General features: G+C 33.7%; 1 protein-coding gene and 1 long non-coding RNA gene across 2 annotated transcripts; one reads left to right on the forward strand and one right to left on the reverse strand.

Moving 5' to 3' along the window:
* Nucleotides 1-7,121: 7,121 nt before the first annotated feature.
* Nucleotides 7,122-9,071, reverse strand: LOC147949816 (uncharacterized). Its single transcript, XM_087510656.1, has 2 exons — nucleotides 9,008-9,071; nucleotides 7,122-8,212 (listed from the first exon to the last, which is right to left on the reverse strand). Exons 1-2 carry the CDS (start codon nucleotides 9,069-9,071, stop codon nucleotides 7,122-7,124), a joined length of 1,155 nt encoding a protein of 384 aa, XP_087366782.1.
* A 9,464-nt stretch (nucleotides 9,072-18,535) lies between these two features.
* On the forward strand, nucleotides 18,536-20,258 carry LOC109131578 (uncharacterized). Its single transcript, XR_002037179.2, has 3 exons — nucleotides 18,536-18,897; nucleotides 19,512-19,847; nucleotides 20,050-20,258. It is a non-coding gene; the product is annotated as an uncharacterized LOC109131578 (long non-coding RNA).
* The last annotated feature ends 6,937 nt before the right edge of the window (nucleotides 20,259-27,195 follow it).

Raw genomic sequence — 27,195 nt, forward strand, 5'->3', positions numbered from 1 at the left:
CTCACTCTATAAACGTTGAAACAGATGAAAATTCCTTTTTTTTGATCGAGTGAGAGGTTTTATGATGATTGTGTGTTGAAAAACTGATAATTATAGGGGTACAGAAATATACAGATCGTGGAATTAGAAAAAGATCATGGGGCAGAAAAATGTGGAGGTTGATAACTTCTTTTTAGTGATTTATCCAAAAACATCTCGATATACTTACTTGTTATTTTAAAAAAAGATTGTTACTTTTTCCATGTGGCAGAATTTTACTGGTCGTGTGATTTGTGATTTATAGGATAAAAGATTTTCTAAATAGAAGAATAAACAAATTTTCCGGCCGTTTGTACGCCTAAATGTTTATATTAATTTTTTAATCCGCAATACACTTTAAGACCATTTGACTGTTATATTTAGTTTGTTTTGTTTAGTGTTTAGGATTCTATTTTAATTTTTAATTATTATAACAAAATATAAGAGATCTACATACATAAGTAAGTAATTTATACGCTGTGATTAAGTCATATTTTTCTAATGATTTAATTAATTTACAAAAACTTGATTTTATATGTCAAATATTCTAATATTTGTAGTGTTGACAAATAATAAAATGAGGATTTAACCTGTGTTAGCACAAATTTAATGATATTTTATTACTTTCAACATGTCATGTTTATAACTCATCTACTATATAACCACAATATATAGTATTTTCTACAACAATTATATTTTTCAATTTTAAATACAATTATTATGAGTAAAATTATTGTTTGATATCTACAATTTGTTAGTTTAAAAACAAAATATGTAATAATTTTTTTTTTCAAATTTGCCTTTATTTTGTCTTAAAATACGTTTTACCTGTGGTGGAGAAACTTTTGATAAACGGTAATCATTTATGGCAATATGACTTTTCTGTTTTTAAAAATCAAAATCATATATTTATGTTTCACATTATTATTTACAGAAATGAAGTTAAAAATATTTGTAAGCATTTAACAATATATAACTATCTTCAATTAACAACAAAGATGCAATACAAAAATGAAACTTATGTTGATGTAACAGTATACAGTAAAACCTCTATAAATTAATAATGTTGGGACCAAGACATTTTATTAATTTATAGTGATATTAATTTATCTATAAATTAATAATTATTAATTTACACTGTAAATTAATAATTATTAATTTATAGATATATTTTTAATTGTTTATTTTTTTTTAAATTATGAATTGGAACAATTATAGCAAAATAAGATTAAACTTTCGGATGTTATAAATTTTATGGTTTAGGAATTGAACTTGTAATATTTATAAAGCATTATTGACAATAAATTACAAATAATATAAACAAATTGACTTATACACATGACATACATAAATTCAAATTTATGAATAATAATAATATTAATTCTCATATTTTAATAATCTGTCTAATTATCAAATTGTAAATGATGCATATCTAAAAATTAAAACTTTAAAATTTAATTATTTGTATGACATGTTATAAAATATTTTAGAGATATCATTATAGTTTGAAAATACAACATTACAAATGTTCTATAGAAATGAGTTTTAGGAGAAACATACACTATTATATCAGTATATATATATATATAAATTTACATGATTATTAATTTATGATATTATTGGGACCATATTTTACATTGAGATTTCAAAAAAATTATTATCTTTTTATCTTATCGAATATTGTTAATTTTTACACTGGTCCGACTTGGGCCAGCAAAATTTATTAATTTATAGTGATTATTAATTTATAGAGTACTAATTTATAGAGGTTTTACTGTATTATACTTTTTTTATAAAACAACAAACAAAATTCATTTTTTTAAAAAATTAACCATTTCTCTTGTTTTTTTGCCAAAAAAATAACCATTTCTCTTGTTCTATTAAAATATTTTTCATACAAATTTATATTACATATATTAAAAACCAAATGTATTTCAAAAATATTAATGTAAATATTAGAAGACCATCATGGTACAAATTCAAGGTTACCCAAATAAAAATAAATGATAAAAATGAAAAATGGCATAAAAAAATTCACTACAACATGGATGCTCTGCATACCTGTAGGCTCTTTTACGTGGTATTATTTGTTTAAATAGCTTTATGTATTCACCATTTTTAATAGAGGTAAATAGCATAAAGTGTTCACCATATGTAACAAAAATAATTTGGAGTTTTTGACACTGTAAATATAATTGCGAAAGACCTCGAAGTAGAATCCCTAGAGGTCTCTTGACTCTGTCTTTTAGGATCTATATTAAATCACTGTCGTTTTCAACCGCACACCTCTTTAACTTCGCTTGGTGTCATTGTCTGGTTGACAATAATCAAGCTACGCTTTGTTCTTTACAGAACTATGTGCCAGGAAAAGTAATGTCGTTACTCACAAAATGAGAACATACTAAGTGAGTTGAACTTGTCAGATCTTTACATGCCTTGTCATAATCCGAGGGAAAATTGCGTTGGATTCATGAAATGACAAAAGGAAATATCATTAAAAACTCTCATCGCACTCTCATTATTCAGATTGTTGATAGTTAAGATTTCAGCAGTTAATTACCATACCTTAAGATTTGCCCGAATCTATTACCAAACACTTTGTTTGCCTTTTGAATAAAGAACTGCATCATGCACAAAGACAACTTCATTTAAAGAAGATAAGCAAAGTGACAAAAATATAAGAGTTGGATAGCCTCTGTTTACCATCTAAAAGTGTTGACCGCTTTAAAGAACAAAAAAGTGTATATTAGGAGAAGAGAAAACATGTACCTTGAGTCATGTAGTTACAAATTACAATTACAAATAGTCAAATAACGAACCAAAAACTATATGGTCTCTTAAAGTGTAAGATTAAAGAAGAGAAGTTCGACATGTACCTTGAGTCAAAAGGATAAGAGAGGTGGATCATCTCTTGAAATTTCAAGAGTCATGGTCTCCATCAATTGTGATTTATCATAGACCAAAACATTGAAGTGTATATAGTTTTTCCTCCTGCGTGGGTTAGATATATCCTTGTATGTTTTTTGGTATTTAATTTGGGTTATCTATTTTACTTTTTGAATCAATTGTTGTTGGTCTTATATTCCAGTTGGTTGAATTTCTACCCAACGAATTTTTAATAATTATGGTTTAAATATTTGTGGGATATATTCCGCTGAATACTATGTCATATGGCCATTTTGTTACATATGGGCTGATTATGTTTGGTTAGCTTTTTTTAAAACTACTAACTTTGTTTACCCAGTTGGCAACCGCTACGTCTGGGAAGAGACTGACCTCTCAACATCCACTATAATATGCCGGAAAATACCTCCATTATGGTGTACACATAACTTACAGAATAGAGATACATCAATTTGGAAGTGAAGTTGTATTTGAAGAAATCATATAATAAAACCTTGGGGAAAAAGCTTGGGAGGGGTAAGATTTCTCTGCATTCTCATCTCTTTCTAAATTTCGAGTTCAAGTAATGACTGACAAGTATGTAGTACTGTGTATCCCCCGAAGGAAAAAAATACGTTTGTATATGTACAGTTTATATAAAGTGTTGAAACAACTCTTCCTGTTTTTTTTTTTAATAATAAATAATAATTTACTAGTGGTCTCATACCCATTAGATACCTAGCAACAAACAACAGCAGCGGATAACAAAACAATTTCATTAAACCAATAAGAATTCCAACAATAACAATCCAATAACAAACAATGCAATAATTCAGCACCAACAATGAAATAACCAAGTTCCAACATCCTACAATGCTCTAACAACTCAACACTAGCAACCTAACAATAGCTAGACCACAATCAATCAATCCTCTAGAACATCCTCCTCCTCATCGTCTTGATTCCACGATCACACTTTGCCTTTACTTGCACCACAAACACATATTGAGATGCAGGAGTATTATCAAAAACACTTAGTGAGGCCATCCTCCCATCTACTGGGTTATACACACAAGCAACTGAGATTCTATTGATAACTTGAGCCAATAAACACAATCAACACATCAAACAAAGCAAAACTCCTATTCGGTTAAGAGTGGTATCGACCGACACCAGGTTGGCGTCGATCGACGCTATCACAACATGGTGTCGACCGACACCACACTGGTGTTGACCGACACTGCCTCTGCAGACGCTAACTGCACGAAAACGAACGTCGATCCTCCGTTTCAAATCACCACGAAATTGTCTAAAACTCTCTCAATCGCCTCAGGAACCTATAGGAAACACGAAAACAATAAACCCAAGCAAGCAAACACCACAAATAGACAAGGAACAACCAAACAAAAGAGATCTCAGGCTTAGATCAGCCATGGTCAAGCACTCACCTCTTTTGCAGGAAGATTTGATTGAGAAACGGTGGAACAACACCTTAGAAAGCTTCTCCTTCGTTCCCAACAACAGCTCTCCCTTCTACAGCCACAGATCTCTCCAAAAACACCAAGAACAGACCCAAAATCTCACAAAAACACTCTCCAACACTTTCTCTCCTTTTTCTCTCTTTTTCTCACACAACGGCGACAATACAAAACCCAAAAACCCTCTACTTGGGTCATCCTTCCCTTTAAATACACGTTTTAGATAACCCAACCAAACCAAACCAACCAAAATTGCGAATTAAAAACAAACCCGACGAACCCAGAATTAGTGGTGTCGATCGACACACCCCTGGTCTCGGTCGACACTCACTCTAAAAATTCAAAAACTGGTTCGCGGATGTTACAAGTGTAGTCTTAATAAATTGAGCATAAGGATACGTTGGGTCTGCCCCATGTGAAGGATACTTTTCTGTTGCATTTTATTCCCTGCATTTGATGGTCTTTATTTACCTATCTTGTTGTTTTTGTCCTCCGTTTAGGTGACTATTTAATAGAGGGCTGGATTTCATTAGTACTGAATATATTTTCGCTATTTACTTTATTTGAGTCTAAGTACATTATTGTTAGAAAGGATACCTTTATCTTATTTGGGATGCTTGTTCTCTGTTGGTGGTGGGGGTTCTTGAAAGCCAATGTCCTTTCGATGTCCGTCATAGCTTCCTAAACAAACTAATAGAGTCTCCATTAAAAGAAAGAGGGAAGAGAAGAAGTACATACCAGATGACAAGGTCTTTGGTTATTAGATGGGGCTTCTCGTTTGAGTCCCTATCTTCAGCCTTCGTGTGGTTGTTATATCTGCTGGCCGGAGCTGTGGAAGGACTACGCATTTCAAGTTTCACTGGAGTTTAAAAGAAGTAAAGAAGAAGAAGAGATCAATGACAACATAGCTTACGTAGTAACTGAGAGAATACCTACTGTCACCTATATGTGCTGGCGTTGTTGAATACTTCTTTGTATACAATGTTTTTAAGTGTATTTGTTGTCTCCTCCTCCATGTTAAGGACCTTCAACCCTCCTTCTGATGTTACTCGTGATAGCGCCACATACAATTGTCCATGACTGAAAATTGGTTTTGGCAAATATAAGCCAACTTGTTTCAGACTTTGACCCTAACTTTAATTAATAGTCATTGCGTAGCTCAAACGTAGAGGGAATTGTCGTCTTTTAAATTTGAATGGCCACTTCTGATCTGGTGGAGATAGTATTATCCTTGGGATTACCTCCTTGTTTCCAACTGTTGTACCAGTTAAGATCTCCGCTTCAATGACTCTGGTCCCTAATCGTGTCACTATTAGCCTGGTTCCATTGCAGAGTCCTTCTTTTTGATTCAAATTTCGTATAAGCATAACTGGAGAGCCGACTTTAAGTTTCAAACAATAATCTGGCAAACCTGAGATTTTGAGTGAGTTTAGAAATTCTGCAGGGTATAACAGATCATCTGAGTCGTTTGAATCCCCATCCATCTCAATACTGTCCGAACTCAAATATTCCTTTGCGTAGCCTGGGATTTTGTTTTGGAGAAACCTATTCAGTTCATGAGCAGTGTCATTCTTTGGAGTTAGAATTGCCCTCCTTGTAATGCATTCTCGGTCTAGATACGAAGACTCAAAATCCGGGTATACATCATCTGCTAATTGTGCAATCTATTTGTGGCCGTTTTGTAGGAGGAGTGTTTTATTTACTTTGATGTCGTCAACCTCGTCGTAGCTCCCTCTATGTCTGTTTATTTTTGGCGTTGTTCTATCCCCAACTTGAAGAATCCACTGAGCAAATTTAATCTCTTCCACTTTCAGACGCATATTCTGAGTCAGGTATAGAACTTACATAAATCCCACATATATGCTTTGTTTATTGTTGCTAAGACTATGTCTTGACGATTGCCTCATGTTATAACGGGTAATATTTGTCGGAAATCGCCACCAAGTAATACCGTCTTCCCTCCAAAGAGTTTATGCATTGCTTTGGGATCATCTTCTGCCAGAAGATCCCGGATTGATCTGTCAACCGCCTCAAATGCAAAACGATGAGTCATTGGTGCCTCATCCCAAATGATCAAATCTGTTTTTCTTATAAGCTCTACAAGCATCGATCCTTTTTTTATTTCACACATAGAATGCTCATGTATGGTTATTGGAATTTTGAATCTTAAGTGGGCTGTGCGGCCTCCTGGGAGAAGCAAAGCTGCAATGCCTGAAGATGCAATGGACAATACAACCTTTTTCATTGCTCTTAACTTTGTTATTAATGTTCTGTATAAGTACGTCTTCCTAGTTCCCCCTGGTCCATTAAGAAAAAAGAATCTCCCGCCTCCATTTTCAATGGAGTCCATCACTCAATCGAAGACCAATCTCTGTTCGTCATTCAAAGTCCCAAATAAAAGATCATGATCTTTTTGTTGTTCGTCCTCGTTGTAACTTTGTTCTTCCATAAGATATGAATTACAGAGCTCTTTCATCATCTCATTGTTTGGCATTGGCATATCGGGAAAATCTTATAGTATTATGTCGTGTTGCTGCAGGATTTTCTCAATCTCTAGCAACGTGTAATTCTGTAGCTGTTCCTCTCTAAGGTGAAGTTTCGTGAGATTCAGTTTTTTCCGTTGCGTGTGCTCAATATCATCCGCCATATACCGCCAACAGTGGTTCCACAAATTCAATGGGCTACTAACAAAACTATAGATTAAGAGTGTCACAAAGAAACTACGCAGCTGGCATGGGAAACCTACTGCTGAGTTTCCTTTAATGCTTCTACCCATTCTTTATCTCCATCAAGCATACCCCTGGCCAAACACGCACCTTTAAGGTCTTCGTAAAGGATTCCATCGACAGTTAATATGTCGTCATAACTTGTTGGTCCTATGACCAAGCCTAGAAGTAGTCTCAAGTAGTACAACTCACCTACTTTTGGATGGATGTTGACAAGCCTCCCAATGATGTGACCTTGCTTTCTTCTTGTCCACGTTTTTGCGGTTATATTCCACACATACCACATAGGGAATTGAGCATATGTTAATGTACGTACGAAAGGGTCTGTTTCGTTCATCTTCATCCACTTTGTGAACATTGTTCTGTCAATCCCAGGGCGTGAGATTACACTGTCAAGACTTTGTTCTGCACTATATGTCACAGGTTGTTGGTCCCGTAAATGCAAGGTTAGGCTCTGGACGGCTGGTTTGCTATAATGAATGTCGAAGGCAAAGATACGCCACATCGCCTCACATGCTGAAAGATAACGGCATTCTTGATACTTTCTTATCTCATCTACGTCTTCATTTGTTTGGTTGCTGCCACCATCTCCTCCGGTAGAACCTTTTGTCTTTTCTACAACAATGGTCGCCTTGTCAACTCCCTTGGTCACATATTTGAATAAATACTTTATGGTCTCTATTTTGCAACACCATTCCACATTGATATGGCACTTGTACTTCTTAAGAAATTGGAGATTGTGTGGGACAACAAATCGATTATCTAACTGTGTACCCCCTTTAGTAATGTAGTTCCTCGAATCAGGCCGACGTTGGTAGGTGACAAACCCTTTATCATAGAACTCTGTTTGACATGTGTATGTCTTTGGGAAACCTCTGGTGCATATCCCATTCTCAGTGCATGATAAATTTGGGTTATCTTTGCCACATGGTCTCATACACTGCTCGACCAATTGATATCCTTCAGGGTCGCTGCTCTCATCAAGGATCTCGGCAGAGATTATTTTGTCTATGTCTGTATTCGTGGGAGTCCTCAAATCATCTTTTAGCCACACCAAGATATGCGCATGAGGCAATCCCCGCTTCTGGAACTCGATGGTGTATACAACTGCAATACGACAAAGAGGAGCATTAGTACTTTTTGGAGGTGAAATTTTTCGAGTAAATAGATTGCGAGACCTGCTTCTTGTCTAACATCTATTAGAGGAAATGCAGAGATATTTTATTTAATTTGTAATATGAATGTAGTGTTTCATTTTTAATTATTAGTCCTATTAAATCATTGTATGTTATTAAATCACATTGATTTGGTTTTCAAAATGCAGCTTTGTTTAAAATCATTGTATTTTAAAGTAATGGACTCTAAAATATGGACCATTGAAACCTTCATATATATTAGGATTCTAATTATTTGATTGTAGCCAAATTTGTTCGATTACTTTAGGGATAAGGAAGGGAGGATAGTATAACTTTGTTTAATCCATTACTGTAAAACCTCTATCAAACATCTATTAGAGGAAATGCACATAGATTTATTTAATCACATTGTATGTTATAAAATCACATTGCTTTGGTTTTCAAAATGTACTCAAATTATTTGATTGTAGACAAATTTGTTCTTAATCAAAGTGTAATTTAATACTATATATATATATATATATATATATATATATATATATATATATATATAAATTGTGACTCTTTTAGTGTGAAAGAAATGGTATTTGTTCATTTCTTAAACTTAGTATCTTAACATATCAAGTTTGTTTTTGTATTATTGTTTTTGGGTTTGGGTTGATATTTTTAAAATATCAAAATATGTGCACTACTTCATTGAGAGACATTGAGGGCTATTTTGGATTATTTTGGTCAATAACTATTAATTTTGGATTTAGCTGCTTACTTGATTTGGCCTCGCCGAAGAATTCCCCTTCCCAAAGATCAGCCACGAGAGATTCTAACTTCATCTTAAAAACACGAGATTCAAGATCTGGACTGGCCGTAAGGATCGTTGCAGATGTTCTTTGATTTCTTCTCAATTGGGGTTTGCCGTCATGGTGATGAATAAGTCGGGGTTTCCAAATGTTCTACAAATTGCCATCGCGTCATGGTAATTTTGTTCCATATATCTTGGGCCTCCGGTGAAAGATGAAGGGAGTATTATTCTGCGTCCCACTTTCATGGCGTCATTGTCCCCTCTGTCAATAGTATCACAAATGTTGTGGTAAACATCAGCCCTTAAAGTTTTTTGGTTTCGTCTGTACCAGCCCATCCTCTCTTGTTCTATTGCCATATATGCATCTATGGCGTATTGATGGAGTAGATGCCCAGATCTGATGAGAGTGGTACCTTCTAATAATCTTGTCTGTATTTGATAATCGTAGAACTCGAGCATGGTGAGACATTCCCTTTTGATAGCCTTCTCTGTTGTAGTTGCATATGGTATATCTGGGTGGTAACCATCTTCGCCTTATGGGAACAACATAGGGTATTGTAGAGCCATGTAAAGTGGGTGTAGTTCGGTTATTCCTTGAAGGTTATTCGATTTGAGATGGACGATGACATCCCTACACCCTGTTGTGGAAGATAGATCACCAACAATTATTCCAGCTATTTCATCGGAGGTTGGCAAATCATATTGTTTCCCTCGGTGCCTTTGGCCACCAATCTTATAGACAACTCCGTTGGTTTTTGAAGCTTGTATCAATCTCTGGCAGCTCTATATATTTTTGTGAGCACACTCGTGCTATCAAGCGTCTCCATCAATCCAGATACGGTTTTCTCGTCAAGGGAAGTCGATGATTCAGTTCTGGTGACCGACTTTACTATGTTCTTCACTTCATTGGCAGTGTCAAAAATATACATCTGAGAATACTTTGGTTCGTTGCCTGCTGCAGGTGTGACAACCCGTCCATGGACCCTAGTAGCCCCCCGCTAGCCGTCCCAACGGACCATCCGCGGACCCTGCTAGCCCCCGCTAACCGTCCCAACGGACCCCAAGCTGGCCCTGCAGGGCATCGATCCTAACCCCTCACTGTGGATATCCCAATCCACCAGTAGGTTATTGGTGCGCCAGACGTTCCTCGAACCCTGGTCCCCACCCTTTAACTACCTTCCCACAGGATAACCTGTCACCAATTGATCTGCAGGTCACACGGACGGGTCCCCACCCTTATTGTTAAAGCGCTAATATATAATTTGTAGACATATATAGACATATATATAAATGTAGAAAATCACCTAAGAGGGCGAGGCTTCTTGGACTGCTGGCTGACGTCATCGACCTTCTCGACTCGTGGAGTAGAGGGCACTAAAGCAAATGCTTTCCCTTTGCTAGGTCCTGGAGGTGCAGGTCTCTGTAACATAGTGAGTCTTTTAAATTGGGTCCCGAGAAGGTAGTTGGTATGAGAGAAGGAATAAGATAATATCTTCTTCACTGCAACTGCTGGAGGTATCTCGATCTGGGCGACAACGAAACTCTGGTACTTAGCGGAGAAATTGTATTCTCGCACTTTGATGCAGAAGACAAAGTTTCTACCAACTAAATTTTGGATTTCTTTGCGGACTATGAGGCCACAAGCATCATTCTGAGCTACATTCTGTAGTGAAAAAATACGTTTTAGGTTTCCGGTTCTGAGATCGAAACCCTTAGTAATTGAAGTTGCTTTACATTTTTGGCAGCCAAGGTAGATGCACTTGTTTTGAATAATTTCTTAGTCGGTTCGTCAAAAAGTACAAAAGTAGAGGTTTGGCACTCATCATCAACAACAACTTCAATGTGATATCTGGAAGAAGTAAAATGCGTAAAGAGTGTTATATCAGATACATATGGAGGTACTAAAACACCTGTGTAATAATATACTGATTACCGTAGCCGACCAATAGCCGTGTCAGAGTCACATGTCCCACCACATCTGAGTGTATCACGTGATGTTTCCATTATCTTAAAGCAAGTTGTACAGGATATGAAGAACCACCTGCTGCTTAAAATCAAGTCGACAATCTTTGCCTTACACTAGAACAGTTTTTCTTGGCAGTATAAAAAAATTCAAATAATCTACTTTCTTGGCATAGTAAACGAAGGAAACATGACGGCAAGTGGGATCTCGGAGATGCTTTGGACCTCGACAGGAGCAGTCATGGGCGCTGGGTTTTCAATGGTGAGAATTAGATATTTTTGGTAAGAAGGGCTGCATGTGAAAAGGTAAATGCAATTGTTAGTTAATACGACAAGGTTACCAAATCATGGTGTTGAAAATAGGGTGAGAGATGAAACTACGTTTTTCGGAACTCCTCTGTAATGTTGTTCTCAACATTCCAAAAAAATCTGGTCAACGCAGTTGCGTTGAGATATAGGTCACCTTAGATATAGTTGAAGAGGAATGTGTGAGTAATTAAGGGTGAAAAGAGTATAACACATTTTAGAGTTTGAATCAAATAAAGGTAAGGAAAGAGACGTAGCACGCAATTTTTTGGGGTTCACACCAGTGACGATTACTAAAATAGGTTCTTCTTTTAGGAGAGCAACATCTTCACGAACCTTAGATGCTTGGTTCTCCCAGACGGAGACGTAAGCGGTGTCACCACTACAAAGTAGGAAACAATGGATAGTAAGTCAATGGTAGGTAGTATACGAATATATAGGGGAGACTTGGGAACCCACCTATCAAAAACACACGTAAGAATCAGGTTCGACGTAGTCTTCGGTGGAGTTGTGGTTTCGTCGACCTTATCCGCATTTCGGATACATGACACTTGGGCAACAATATCTAGGGTGAAATGAGTGAACGACATATTAGGTGGTTGTATACGAAGCATATATAAATATAAATATATATTTTCATCGTACCTGGTAAGATCTCTCCTTTCCCCACCAAACTTTGGATGTCGTTGTAGTTTCGTGTACAGAAATACTCGTGGGGAATAGAGTATTCGTCAGGGTCAAGAACATCCATTGAGGTGTGATCATTGAATAAAATCTTGTAGGGATGGTCAGAAAGGCGGTAGGAATTTGGTTGCTTCCTCACATCGAAATTAGTAATCATGAAGAGGCAACCCTGTTTGAGTGTAGATCGGAACTTGTGAAGACGTCGTGGGTGGATAGATGCTTGTATGACATTAGCCTAAAATAATGAGTATGGGTTAGATTTACATTAGCCTGAAGGATATTAAGAAGATCATATACAAATTAACACTAAGGAAATAAATATAAAAACTAAAATGTTCCTAATTTGGAATTAGGAACCAAAAAAATTAAACCTCCTCATCCAGAAGAAGACACTCCACACTCAGAAGAAGATTGTTGCGTTTGAAATCATGGGCATCCTAGAAATGAAGTAGGCGAATGACGATGGTAGGTGTGTCTAGGGATTCAGAAATTTCATCGAGCTTGAGATAGGTGAAAGTTGGGCTATCTGAAGGAGGATCTTTGGAAGACATTTTTTTTTAGGTTGGAGGTAGGGTTGTTTGTGTTTTTATTTTCATGAGGGATGGAAGAAAATATATATGTCAAAAGGTAGGGCTTCTAATCGGGGTAGTAATTAGTAAGTTATGGTGGAATCGTAACGCATCACAAAAAATAAAGGGAAGGCAAAAAATCAGGAGGGTAATTAGGAAAACACAACTGTTAGGCGATTTAACCATTAAGTAAAGGCATATAATCAGGGTGTAATCACCTTTAATGGCATGTAAACAGATATGACATAAATTCCGTAGTTAGGGGATGGGGGCGTTTAGGAGGAGAGACACAAAATCAGGGTGGAATTAGTCTTAATGGGAGGAAAACCTAAGGGCATTCAAAATTTTAAAGTTTACCAACCTGGCCTGCAGTGTCGAATTATTTCTAAATGGGAGGAAGTAGCAACCTGACTCTAATGGACCTCTCCTGGAAGTTTAATAAAAGGTATAACTTGAACGGGGCCCTAACTTGAAGAAGAGAAGAAGAAAAAAACAGAACAACAATAAAGAGTTCCTTCCTAAAACCTCAGTTTAGTTTTGGTCTATGGAATGAGATGAGAGCATACCTTCCTCTGCTATTCAAATTTGACATTCATTGAGGGTGGTTCCAACTGGGGGAAAAGACCATACCAAAGTGTGCTAAAGATGTCATTTTTTGTTGTTTTTTTGAAACAATTTATACACATATAATAACGTCTCATAAGAGGAAACCTACACGGTCCATATTGCTGCTTATTTTAGTGACCAATTGACAACATTATGAGAAAGCTGTTGAGGAGTAATTCACAAATCTCCCCAGCCAGACGCAGATTGGTTATCTGAAACCTGAGAGTAAAAGAGGAGAAGATCATTAGAAACATAGCGAATACAGAAGCAATAAATACGGAACATAGATGCTGGAAACAATAGATGACAATTCAGTTTAAGGTTTCAAAAACTATCTCAGAGGGAACGATGTAGTCAGCTAGAACGACCTATGACTCTATCTCAATGATCCTAATCGAACAATTTAAAACACCCCTAAATCTGAAACGAATGGTAAATTATTGAAACTAAAAAGGATCCCACAACCTACAAAAGAGAATCAAAACAGAAGTTTAACTCTACAACCACAAAAGAGTATGTAGTAACCTTGACAGGATTCTATGTGCATAAGCAAAATGAGAATGGCCAGTATCGATTTTGAAACATAGCTTAGCCGATCAAAACTTGGGATTACGGGGAGCTGAAGTTGAAATTTGGTCTTCTTTGTTACGAGTTGAGGAATTGAGGAGGTTGGCTACGGCGATCTACCGGAGATTAACAGATAAGCATGGAGGAGAGGGGAAGAGAGACAACCGGGGAAGAGAGAAAACCGGTTACGGGTTTCGGAATATTTGTGTGCCATTAACCCACTTGCAGCCCATTAACAAATGCATGATATACAGCCCATTATGTGGGTAAGTTTTTTCTCGAACAAAGAATTTTTAAGGTGCCACGTGTCGGGTGGAGGGAGCTCCTCAAAGGGTGTAACCCTACTTTATTATATTAGATATTGTTAGAAGTGGCATTTACAAATATATTTGTAGGTATGAAAAATTATGTCTTAAGTTGAATATCGAGAGACATAACAACTGGATTGAATAACAATCTAAGCAACTATGAAAATTGTGAAAGCGATTTCTACCGGAAAACATGAACCTTTTTTTCTCAAAAAAAATATATATATAATCCCAGGGAAAACGATTTTGTGAAGATTTACCATTGTTTACTCTATTACTCTATCTCTTGCCCTTCCCTTTGCTTAAACCCAAAAGCGGATCCCGACCGCATTTTTTATGTTAATGAAACTGTGTACGCCACCACATGAGGTAAATGATCAAGGGGTGAGTAATAGTTATTGCAATGGAGAGGTGGTTGTTGAAAGCCATTTAGAGAAGAGAATCTTGTAAAGAAAATCTTAGGGAAGAGTAAGAGGTCTGATCTTAATTATTTAGGGGAACTCGAATTATAGAAGCTTAAACGCCGTTGGCTTACGCTTAAACCTAGGTCTGTGGTTGTTTTCAAATGATTCTAGAGATGCTGATATGGCAATTCCATAGGAAATTTTGAAAAGCTGAAGTGGACACAAGGAGAAGCCTCAAATTGTCCCTTTTATTAATAGTAATACTCATTCTCTTATTCTTTCATTCTCTCGTTTTCTTATCCTCTTCAACTATATCTCAAATTTTGTTATTGTCGTTGTTGTTGTTAATGCATAGTTTTTATTGTTTTAAAAGGTTTATCTTTATAGTTTTTGATATTTTAAAAAGTTTATCTGCATTGTCTGTTTTAGATTATCATCTTGTAAGTAATCATTTTTTATATTCTTTTACCTGTATATTTACTCCACAAGTTCATGAGGTTGAAAAGATCCATGTTTAATTCTATATTCTCTTCTAACACTCAAATTAATTAAATGGAGTAAAATATAGAAAAATAATATAATTAAAACACATAATAACTTAGAATTGTAACTCCTATTTTTCTAAATTTAATTCTACATCACTTCTATTCCAAGAAATACTCATTCTTTTATTCTCTCATTCATTCATTCTCTCATCCTCTTTTACTATACCTCAAATCTTTTTCTTTTCTTTTGTTTTGTGTTTTTTGTTGTTGTTGTTGTTGTTGTTGTTGTATGGGTTAACAAATCAATCCAAATATCATTGTAAAAGCTTAATTCTAAATTATATTTTTGGAGTTTGTAAGGTATATATATATATATTACATTGTTTTTTATCTTTTAAAAAGTTTATCTCCATTGTCTATTTTAGATTATAATCTTATAAGTAATAAATTTTTAATATTCTTCTACTATATTCACCCTACAAGGTCGTAAGGTTGAAAATATCCATATCTAATTCTCTGTTCTCTTCTAGCGCTCAAATTTAAATGGAATAATATATAGAAAAAGAATATAACTTTAAAAATATACCATCTAATTAAACTCTCTAAAGATGAAACCATTAGTACGAAATCTAGCACTAGAATTTAAATTGATGAATGAAAATTTAGAAAAACAAACCAAAAAGATAGAAGTTTTCCTTGGCAATTAGTTATACAAAAACTAATTTAGTTTGTCATTTACAAAATAATATGAATTTGAATATGTACAAGTTAAAATTTCATTGGACCACTTGGTATTCATTTCATAAGAAAAGCAAAACAAATTAAAAATTTATATCTAATTAACTCACAACTAATGTCATGTGTAATTCTACATTTAACTCAAATGTAATTCCTACCCAATAATTATTATAAATTTCATTCTCCCACTAATGTGTTTATCTTTCAAGATAAAATATCTTTGGTTAAATTTTCATATTTTTTATTTTTATTAGCTATATTTTTAGTTATGTTATATATATATATATATATATCTTCTATTTATATTTCTTTAAACTTTGAAATGATGAATATTTATATAGTTACTAATTTTTTTGATACTTTTGTTTGATACAATTTTACAATAATACAATCTTAAGAAAAAATCTATTATTTGATTATGTTATTGTTACCAAAATATTATTTTTATAAAAATTCAGAAATATAATAAAAACCATTATAAACGCAATCACGCATTGCGTGGACTAACACCTAGTATGAATATAAATGAATATTTGGAAAGATTTGCTCTCAAAATGCACCACACTTAATCATTATCCAATCACACAATCCAAAAAAAAATCAATTCGATTTCACTATAAAAAAAAAAAAAAAAAATCATATAATCAAATTTCAACACCAACATAAAGAAATCCAAAACTTACTTGGACTTGGATCTTCATCCTCGTTCTCGACCTTGAACAACTCAGCAACCTGTGTAAATATAATATCATATCATTATCGAATCAGAAAAAATTCCATAGTCAAATTTCAATAGCAAAACAAAGAAATCAAAAATTTACTTTGACTTGGATCTTCATCTTTGTTCTCGACCTTCAAAAACTCACCTACTTTTGTAAATAGTTTGATTTCACTGTCCAATCACAAAAAATTCTAGAATCAAATTTCAACACCAAAACAAAGAAATCCAAAACTTGGACTTGGACTTGGATGTAATTTTGTGTTTTAGAAAATGATATCGAGAAGATGATATCCTCTTTTTTTTGGTTGCTTGTTTTAGAAAATGTTGATATCATCTTCTTGGTAAAGTTGTGGTAAAGTTGGAGTCATAGATGATACAAAGGATTCTTATATTTAAACAAAAAAAATAGATATAGATATTTTATAATCACTCTTCAAGACCTTTTTTTTTTTTACCAAAGGATCTAATCCTAAATGAAAATATATACCTATGTATTTATTTTATAATATTTTAGTTTTCTTGGAATATTAATTAATTATACTCTTATCTAAATTTTCAAAAAAACGAATATTATATATTGTTAATGTGTGGTATTTAGTTAATTTCCAAATTTTCTAATATTTTGGTATCCGCATGTTGGCTGTTGCTGATATTGAATTTGAGTATCATCTATGGCTCCAACACCATACATACATGACAACAAGTGTTGGAGATTAATTGAGTTTTATAATAAGGTTTTAACATTAAGAGTCCAGTCTGATTGTTATTACGTTAAAAAGCCACAAACGAAGAATTGTAACTCTCATTGTTTGTGTTGTTTCGTGTATGTCATTTTGGTCGAGTCGTTTTTTAACTCTATATATAGACAAACTCTTTGTATTCAGTTTTTTTTTCCAGTTAAACAAAATTTGTGTCTTGAGTAAAAGAGAGAATCTTACGCGTGTTTCAAAGTAAATTATATGTATGCAAATAGATTGTGAGATACTTCTCATTCTCTGATTTTTTTTTGTTATTTCATACCCTGCTGAGAGAATCAAATTTTAACAAGAACATAGTTCGTTCTCGTGGCATTGCTCATATCTGATAAATTATGCTCTATGATCCTGCTCTCTCTGTATTAGTAGGGGTGTCAAAATGGTTAACCCTACCTAACTCAACTCATTATCTAATGAGTTAAAAGTTAAATAAGTTTATGAGTTGACTTAACTCATTTAACAATTGGGATGGATCCACCCATGAATCCATTTAGTTAAATGAGTTAGATAATTAATTCAAATTTAATATAAAATAAATATAATTAATTACAATATAAATTAATTAATATTTAATATAAAATTATAAGATGATGATGATGACATCATGTTGCTGACTATAATATATATATATATATATATATATATATATATATATATGTTGATATGATGATGGTGATGTTAATATGATTATGAAATTATGATGGTGATGATGATAGTATGACAATGTTGATGATGATGATAGTTACATGATGGTAGTTGATGATGATGATAGTATGATGATGTCGATATAATGATGGTAGGATGATGATGATGTTAGTAGATATGATGATGATAATATGATGATGTTGGTAATATGATGATGATGTTGATAATATTATGTTGATAATGAAGAAATTGATTAGTTAGTGGTTAACTCATTCGACTCATGAACTCATTTAATCATCAACTTATTTAACCCATCAACTCATTAGAGTTCATGAGTTGAGTTGAGTTGAATTGAGTTGACTCATTAATCTTGACCCATTTTGACACCCCTAATCGTCATCATCATCCTACCAACATAAGTATCATAAGTGTTGTTTCCAGTTATGGATAATCTTAAGAGTTTTATGTTGAATCTTTCTGATAAGATTTCAAATTGTATAATTCTCTTAAATACGAAATAAATGGATATTGAAATGTTACAAACTCAATTTTGGCGTAAAGTTACAAATGCTCTTGAACTCTGTAGTAATCTTTACTATTTTTTTTTTCCTTTTCACACCAAATAAATGCAATTTATATGGTCATTGATCAACTGTAGAAGTAGCCTATATCATCCTGTTAACAAAAAGTAAGTAAGCTGTCAATTGTTAAACATATCCCCGTTGAAATCAAGCGAAAGAAAAGTATCTTCATTGTTTGTAACGGTAGAGTCAAAAGCTGAGAAAAGTATCTTCATTGTTTGTCTCTTCTTTTCCTTCGAGAGTGCGGGAAAAGTTATCTGCTTTAGTGTTTTTTTTTATTTTTGATGAATTATTATGTGGTTAGGCTTTGCTTTGGTTGTCTGTTTTAGTCGTCCTTTTTGCAATGGCCAATGGTGTGATTATTATGTCTTTTGTCTTCTTGTTTCAAGGTTCCATTTTTTCAGACTTTGTCACATGTCTTTCAACTCTGTAGCGGCTTTGACTGAGAGATTCATTTCCTGATCTAAACCCTATCAGTCGTGTGCTAGGGTTTATCTCTCACTTCCCTTTTCGAGATTCCAGACAAGTAAGTAAACCTTAAAAAACCTTGATAATACAATATGTTCGATGCATTGTTATAGTGAGTGCTGCTGCTTTTAGTGTCTTTAAAATCTTTAAAATCTTGATGAAACAATATTCTCTAAGTGTTTTTTACTTATCATTTGTTTCTCTTATGAGTTGTTGAGAATTTGGGTTATGACAATAATATTTTTGCTGTAATTGGGGAAATGGCAAGAACAAGTCTTATGTTTATATAATAAAGAAGATGACTTTGGCTTGTTGTAGTAGCCATTTATGGTCTGATGATTGTCTAATAATACAGATATAGTGTGATTAGTATTCTAACTTAGTGTCTTTGTTACGTATGGTCATAAATATAAACAAAATATCTTGATAGCTTTTTTTTGTTATTCTTGCAAGTCTGATAAGCTTTTGAGATACCATGATGTGCGTAGCCATGAGCTTTGATTTTCTTCTCTGTCATTTCCAGTTTTGCTTTGACTTATTTTCATTTTGCTGATGCCTTTTTGCCTTTCTTACTACTTTCTTACTGTTTAGCTTAGCTTGAATCCTAGCAGCTGCAGCAGTGTTTGTTTCTTCTCTCTTTTATCTTATCCGCAAACTTTTTTTTCTTCAAAGTTTCATACAAAGAGATGAGTACTCACAACAAGCGGTTCAATGGCGGAGACGATTTCCCGCAGGAGGAAAAGGAGAAGTGTTGGGAGAACGCAAAGGTTGTCCCTGGAATGAAAAAAGATAGATGGCGCCTAGATGTCCAAGAAAACCCGGTTTGTAAGGCCTTAAAACAAGGTTTTCTTGGATCATATTGCTACGAGTTTCATGCCATTGATAAAGACAAGGAACTGACTGCTGAAAACTGTCAGATTCTGTCTGCCCCTGCAGCCCGAGGGTTGAAGCCAGATACCTTACGCAACAAGATATGAAGGTTGTTGAAATAGCTCTCTACAATGACAGGTAATTTGAATAGGCTTTTCTATGGTTAGGCTTAGATTCAATACTAGATTGATAATGTTCTCTGCTTAATTAAGGGTTTCGTTTTACATATGACTTGTTTCTAGATTGATTTATATGTCCACACACGTTCTTGGCAGGATTTGTAGTTCTGTTCATCTTTTATGAAGAAGTTAACTAATGTTTAGCAGTTGATGTTTTGCAGTGGAAGCAGTGAAGAGAAGTGATGACGATCCAGAACCTATAACATGTTGTGCTTGTGCCACTTGAGTTTATCTAATCTATGTTTTCTGACTTTTTTAGCCTTATCTAATTTATGTTGTATGACTTTAGTAGCATTATCTAAACTATGTTGTACTATGCGTAGCGTGAACAAAATGATAAAATGAAGATTGTCTAATTCATTTCGAAAAAGTGACTATCAATTTTTTCTTAAGTCTATACAAAATTACAAATTTAAATAAATACCTAAATGAGTATCTATATATAAGATCATCTCCAATAGTTTTCCCTATTTTTTTCCTCTATAATAGAGATCTTTATAATAGAGTTTTACTCCAACCCATCTCTATTTTCACCTCTACAATAGAGTTGCTCTATTTATAGAGGAATCCTTTATAGGAAAAGATAGAGTTCCTCTATAAATAAAGGAAAAAATAGCAATTTGTATTTGTACGACAAAAAAAAAATAGCAATATGTATTTGTACGACAAAAAAAAAATAGTAATCTCTATTTTAGAGGTGAAAATAGAGATGGATTGGGGTAAAATTCACCCCTATTATAGAGGATCTCTATTATAGAGGAAAAAATAGAGGACAATTGGAGATGCTCTAATAGCAAACCCATTTTTGGAGGTCAAGTTTAATCTAACGGATGAGATTGTTTCTATTGTCTTTTCTAACGGTTTAGAATTATTAATGATCCCAACAGTTGCAAGTTTTTTTTTCCAATAATCGTGTTTCTTCGTCGTACCCCCATCTTTTAAAAATCACACCTATTAATTTTTACACTTATTTGTTTCACACCTCTATGTTTTCACACTTCTTCATTTATATATATACAGATTTTTATGTACTTTGAAAAGAGTTTTTGTTCTTTGAGTATTATTAATGATCTCACCCGTTGTTAATGATCTCAAAAGTTGCAAATTTTTGGTCCAACAATTTTATTTCTTCGTCGTACCCTCAGATTTCCATGTTGACACTCATTAGTTTTCACACCTTTTTGTTTTACACATTTTTGTTTATATAAAGTTGTAATGTTTTGATCCAACAATTGTGTTTCTTCGTCGCACCCCCAGCTTTCAATGTTGGCACCGTTAGTTTTCATACCTTTTTGTTTCACACCTCGTTGTTTTTACACTATTTGTTTTTATGTATACAGAATTTTATGGATTTTGAGCAGAGTTTTTGTTCTTTGAGTATTATTAATGTTAATGATCTCAAAAGTTACAAAGTTTCTATATATAATAGCAAACTCATTTTTTAGGGAACTGCTGACGTCATCTTTAAATCTAACGGTTGAATTTAGTTTTTTATTAATCTAAGGGTTTTGGTTCATTAAACCAAAGGATGTGTCTTTTAATTGCAACTTTTTATTGCCGTACTTTTGTGAAGCATCGCTTCTCCTTCTTCTCACAACCTTTTGTTGTACCTCTTCACCCGCTTCCTTCAAGCATCACACTCCTTCAGTCAATCATCCCACTCATTCACCCTCATATATAGAAATTCCTATTCCTTAAAAAAATTTCTTTTACACTTACACGGCCATTGATTGCTTTATCGTCCCGTAGTTTTTGGTCCAACAATTCTCTTTCTTCGTCGTACCCCTAGATTTCTATGTTGGCACCCATTAGTTTTCACACCTTTTGTTTTACGCCTCTTTGTTTATATAAAGTTATAATGTTTTGATCAAACAATTCTGTTTCTTCTTCGCACCCCCAGATTTCCATGTTGGTACCCATTAGTTTTCACACATTTTTGTTTTACACCTTTTTGTTTATATAAAGTTGTAATGTTTTGATCCAACAATTGTGTTTCTTCGTCGCACCCCCAGCTTTCAATGTTGGCACCGTTAGTTTTCATACCTTTTTGTTTCACACCTCGTTGTTTTTACACTCTTTGTTTTTATGTATACAGAATTTTATGGATTTTGAGCAGAGTTTTTGTTCTTTGAGTATTATTAATGATCTCACCCTTTGTTAATGATCTCAAAAGTTACAAAATTTCTATATATGATTGCAAACTCATTTTTTAGGGAACTGCTGACGTCATCTTTACATCTAACGGTTGATTTTAGTTTTTTATTAATCTAAGGGTTGTGGTTCATTACGCGCTTCCTTCAAAGGATGTGTCTTTCAATTGCAACTTTTTGTTGACGTACTTTTGTGAAGCATCGCTTCTCCTTCTTCTCACAACCTTTTGTTGTGCCTCTTCACTCGCTTCCTTCAACTTCAAGCATCACACTCCTTCAGTCAATCATCACACTCATTCACCCTCATATATAGAGATTCCTATTCCTTTAAAATTTTTCCTTTTACACTTACCCGGCCACTGATTGCTTTATCGTCCCGTAGTTGTGATTTCCCCTCAGAGATGTCACCGTCACATATGATATTTGAAGTCTTCTTTAGTTTTCATGTAATATATGTCGCTTTCAGTTTTCATAGTTCTCCTCTTTGAGTTATAGACGGAGATGATAAGCAATAGAGCCAATTCGTGATTGATTTCAATTTTGAAAACCCAATTTGACCCCAAACAAAAAAAATCAAAAACCCTAAAACTAAATTAGAAAACGGCCGTAGATTTACTATGTCCATCGTTCTTGTTGTCTTGTATTTCTAAAATATAGATAATTCTGATTTCTTTTTGTTACATGTCATCAAATATTTGAGTCTTGTAATTAAATTTGGTCGATTCTATATATTCATATCTCATTGATTAATGAGCCATTTGTGAAGTAGATATATGAATGATCGTTGGTGTTTTGGAAAAAAATTTGAAGCTTATATCAACAGACTGAAATTTTTTTTTCTATTACAAAACAAAGCAAATTAAAATAAAACTTAGTTAAATCAATCTTAATATTTACTTTTTTTTGGAGAGAAAGAACGGCCGAACTTAGAGTTCGGGTCAGCATAACTATTACCAGTTGACGGAGATCATATCGAAGGACATTATCCAAAGCCCTGACTACAAACCGCCTCACAAGCACCACACGCTCTCAGCTCGAGGGGCTTCTCTTTACAGCTCCAATTCGTAACATTATATCGAACTTGGTTTTCTTCCCAAATTCTAATCTTGTTTTACTAAAATTGTTTCAATTCATAATTTTATAAAATTTATGATATGTCTATATTTTATTTTTCCTTAGCGTGTTTTTATCATGCATTTAGCTAGGATAACTGACTGTTTTGCATCATTTTCTAGTCTTATCTATCCACTTTGCATGTCTAAGTAGTTCTTGTATCATCCTTGCATACATTGTGCATTTCAGAGTATTTCAGGTATCTAGGAGACGTCGAAAAAAAATCACAAGTCGAGCTGCACAAATCGAGCCACTCTCAGGTCAAGCTGCACCAATCGAGCCACCCTCAGGTCACCAGTCGAGCTGCACCAATCGAGCCAGTCGAGCCACTCAATCGAACTACTGGATGCAGACGGACAAAATGGCTCATGCCAGGAAGACGCTCTGTCTGACACTTTTCAGGAGATTCCCAAACCGATGCTCTACCTTGTCGTTTTAAGTTTTAAGGTTTTCCATGTTGGACTACTATAAATACGTTTTGTTAAGTCTTGGCTGGACATCTTATCTTTTATCTCATTTTTCGTTTTGTTCTTAAGGTTCTACCTAGCCACCTAAAACGTTTTGAGACTTTGTATCCAGATATCTTTTAATCCGTTTAGTTTTTGCATTTGATTTCTTCTGCAAAGTTGTTCATCTCATTCTTGTCTATCTATTATATTTTGTTCAATATTTTTTGGATTTGTGTCTTTGGTGATGATTTCCGGATCTGAGTAGTGTTAGAGTTCTTGGGGATGGGATAGACTAGGTGGAGGATCTTAGGATGTAGAGTGTTTAAGCTTTGATTTGTATGATTCCCTTCTGTACTAGTGTTAGAAATACTAGTTTCTCTCTGATTAATTGGAACTAGGTTCTAGACATTTCGACACCCAAAAGGTCTTTGATGAAATGTCTGACCAACTATTGCCAGAGACTTACGTTCCTAGCCTAAGAGATTAGTTGTCTAGGATGTTTGTTGACGTGAATGAACTTGTTTGTCATGCCTGCTTGACCATGTTTCTCTAGCGAGAGCTAGGTTTGGAAGTGGTTGAGTTTGAGTAGCTTCTGTCAAGAAATTGGATTAGCTAAGTCGTGATGTTCATTGTTTAGGGATAGTTTGCTTGTGGCATGTTAAACACTCTGTAGACTAGGATACTTCACCGACATCAATTACTCCCATCCTTAGGAATTCTTTCTTTCTGATTTTTATTACATCCTGAGACTGTTTCTTATCTTGCGGTTTTGTTCATGCTTAGACTCGTTTTTCGTTTTTACTCTTGTTTACTTCTTGTCATACATTTTCGTTTCTAATGTTGTAGTTCATTTCCGTTTTTTTGTATTTTCATCATTCTAGGATTGTTAGACAAACACTCTTTTTATATTGGCTTGACTTGTGATTTCTTGATTGCATCTTGATTGCTAGCAACATCCCATTTGGATTGACTCCTTAAGTACTACAACACATAAGGTTAACTGAACCTACTAGGAGACACAAAAATCCTACTATCAATTTAAACAACTAAAAAATATATCTATAAATTAATAAATTCTATATATAATACCAAGCCTACTTTTAGGAATTAAAACATGGTCAATTTGAATCTCACGGATGAAATTATTTTTATTATCTAATTTAACAGTTTATGTTTATTAATGATCTCAAAAGTTGCAAAGTTTTGTTTCAATAATTGTGTTTCTTCGCCGCACCCCCAGCTTTTCATGTTGGCACACAGTAGTTTTCACACATTTTTGTTTTACACCTCTTTGTTTATATAAAGTTGCAAAGTATTGATCCAACAATTGTGTTTTTTTGTCATACTCCCAGTTTTTAATGTTTGCACTTATTAGTTTTTTTCACACATTTTGTTTATATTTATAGACTTTTATGGACCTCCGAACAAGTTTCGAGTTATTATTTTGAAGAGTATTATTTCAAACTTACGAATTAATAAATACAAAATCAATCATCTCTATAAGGTAGTTTTTTCATTGGGTTTGTTACTTGGATTATAGATAGATTTAGGTATGGAAGAACAGAGGATGGTTAAAATATAAACCTATGTGTAAACCTATGATTTTAGAATAAAGTTGAAGTTAAACTCAAACCTTACGTATAAAACTATGATTTTAGAACTGTTAGAATTCAATCAAAATTTGCTTTATTTCTCTAACCTTTGGACGTATAATATTGTTTTAAAAAATGTAAGGTGTTTTTATAATTGTGCTTTTTTATTCTTTGTTGTATTGTTAATATGCAGGGTATCTTTGTTGGAGTAACTATTATATCAAGTCCCGTGAAGTTTTTTTAAAAATTTTTTTTTTTACCAATCACTCATGATGATATGTGGTGATGATAGAGATATAAATATGCCAAAAATTTTAACAAACATTGTATAAAATTTTTTATATTGCCTATTATTATGTATATATTTAACCTATTTATATTTCAAGCTTGTAATAAGTTTTTTTTTAAGGTAAAATGTCCATTGGATATAGATGATCCAGGTTAGTTACCATTAATTTGTAAGACAAGTTTATTTGAAGTTATAGATTTAATTTTAATTTCTTTTACTTTCTGTTGCCAAACATTTTGATAATATATAGAAGTGTTCTAAATGAGCATGGAAATAGAGAGCGAGGAAGAAAAAAGGTAGACGTATTCATAAATTGTAGTATATTCTTTCTCCTTGATGTTGCTTTCGGCATTGCTTGTGTTCCTATAATTTTATGTTGAATTTGGTTGATTTTGTTTTTGGTAAAATGTTAAGAATTTGGTTGATTTTGTAAAGTTGTCTCATTAGTTTTATGGGATTAATGATTTGTTGGTGTCTGAAATATGTGTTGTGAAAGAAATAGTAAATCTTTGTATCAAAAGAGTTTCTTAGATTTTGTAAAAAGAAAAGACATGAATCTTCTCGATTCTTTAAAAAGCGATAGCTAGAAGTTCATTTCATACTTCCGATGGCAGCTTTGTTTTTCAAATAAGGAGTCGAAAATAGTCGTTCGAAAATGTTGAATTTTTTTTGGCTCTATAGGAACATCAATATTAACTGAAATGCAGCTATACCAACAGATAAAAAATACCATTAGAGGGGAAAAAATGAAAAGAAAAAAGTTAAAAAGTTGCAGTATTTTAATCCAACAATTGTGTTTCTTCGTCGTACCATTAGCTTTCAATGTTTGCACTTGTTAGTTTACACACTATTTGTTTCACACCTTTTTGTTTCACACCTCTTTGTTTTCACACCTTTTTATTTTGATATATATACAGATTTTTATGGACTTTGAAAAGAGTTTTTGTTCTTTGAGTATTATTAATGACCTCACCTTTTATTAATGATCTCAAAAGTTGCAAAACTTCGATCCAAAAATTGTGTTTGTTCGTCGCACCCCTAACTTTTCATGTATGCACCCGTTAGTTTTCACACATATTTGTTTTACACCTCTTTGTTTATATAAAGTTGCAATTTTTTTATCTAACAATTGTGTTTCTTCGTCGTATCCCTAGCTTTCAATGTGTATCGGTTTAAAATCAGATTAAATCAGACCAAATTAAATGGTCATCGGTTTTCAGACGGTTTAATTGCATATGTAGTTATTTAGACAAAAAAAGAAGTCTGTGTAGTTTTATTAAGGATAAACTTTTTATTGATGTTATTTTTAGAGTCGAAAAGTAGGTGTAGGAAAGTTGAGAATGTAATTTGTATAGGGGGGAATATTGCAGCAACCCAAATGTAAAATTAACAATGGTAGTGATCTCAAGTTCTCACTTTCCTACACAAAACAAAACCACTAAGAAAACAAAACCACTAAATATCTAGAGTGCAGCAGAGCCAACTAATTAAGTTTGAATAATCTATTATGTGAAAAAAAATAAGAAATTTGTGGTGAGTCAATGCCATGTGAGGTTAACAGATAGCATGTACAAAGTGTTTCCACAACAAGGCCAATGGCTATTTTTGCATGTTGTGTCTGCTTCTTTAACTGAACCAAGTACAAATCACAAATATCCCAATCACATTTTCATCTTCTTCTTTTTAGAAAGACTCCATAAAGAAGAAGAAAAAA

Source organism: Camelina sativa, chromosome 1, assembly GCF_030686135.1.
Source record: "Camelina sativa cultivar CO46 ecotype springtype chromosome 1, ASM3068613v1".
NCBI lineage: Eukaryota > Viridiplantae > Streptophyta > Magnoliopsida > Brassicales > Brassicaceae > Camelina > Camelina sativa.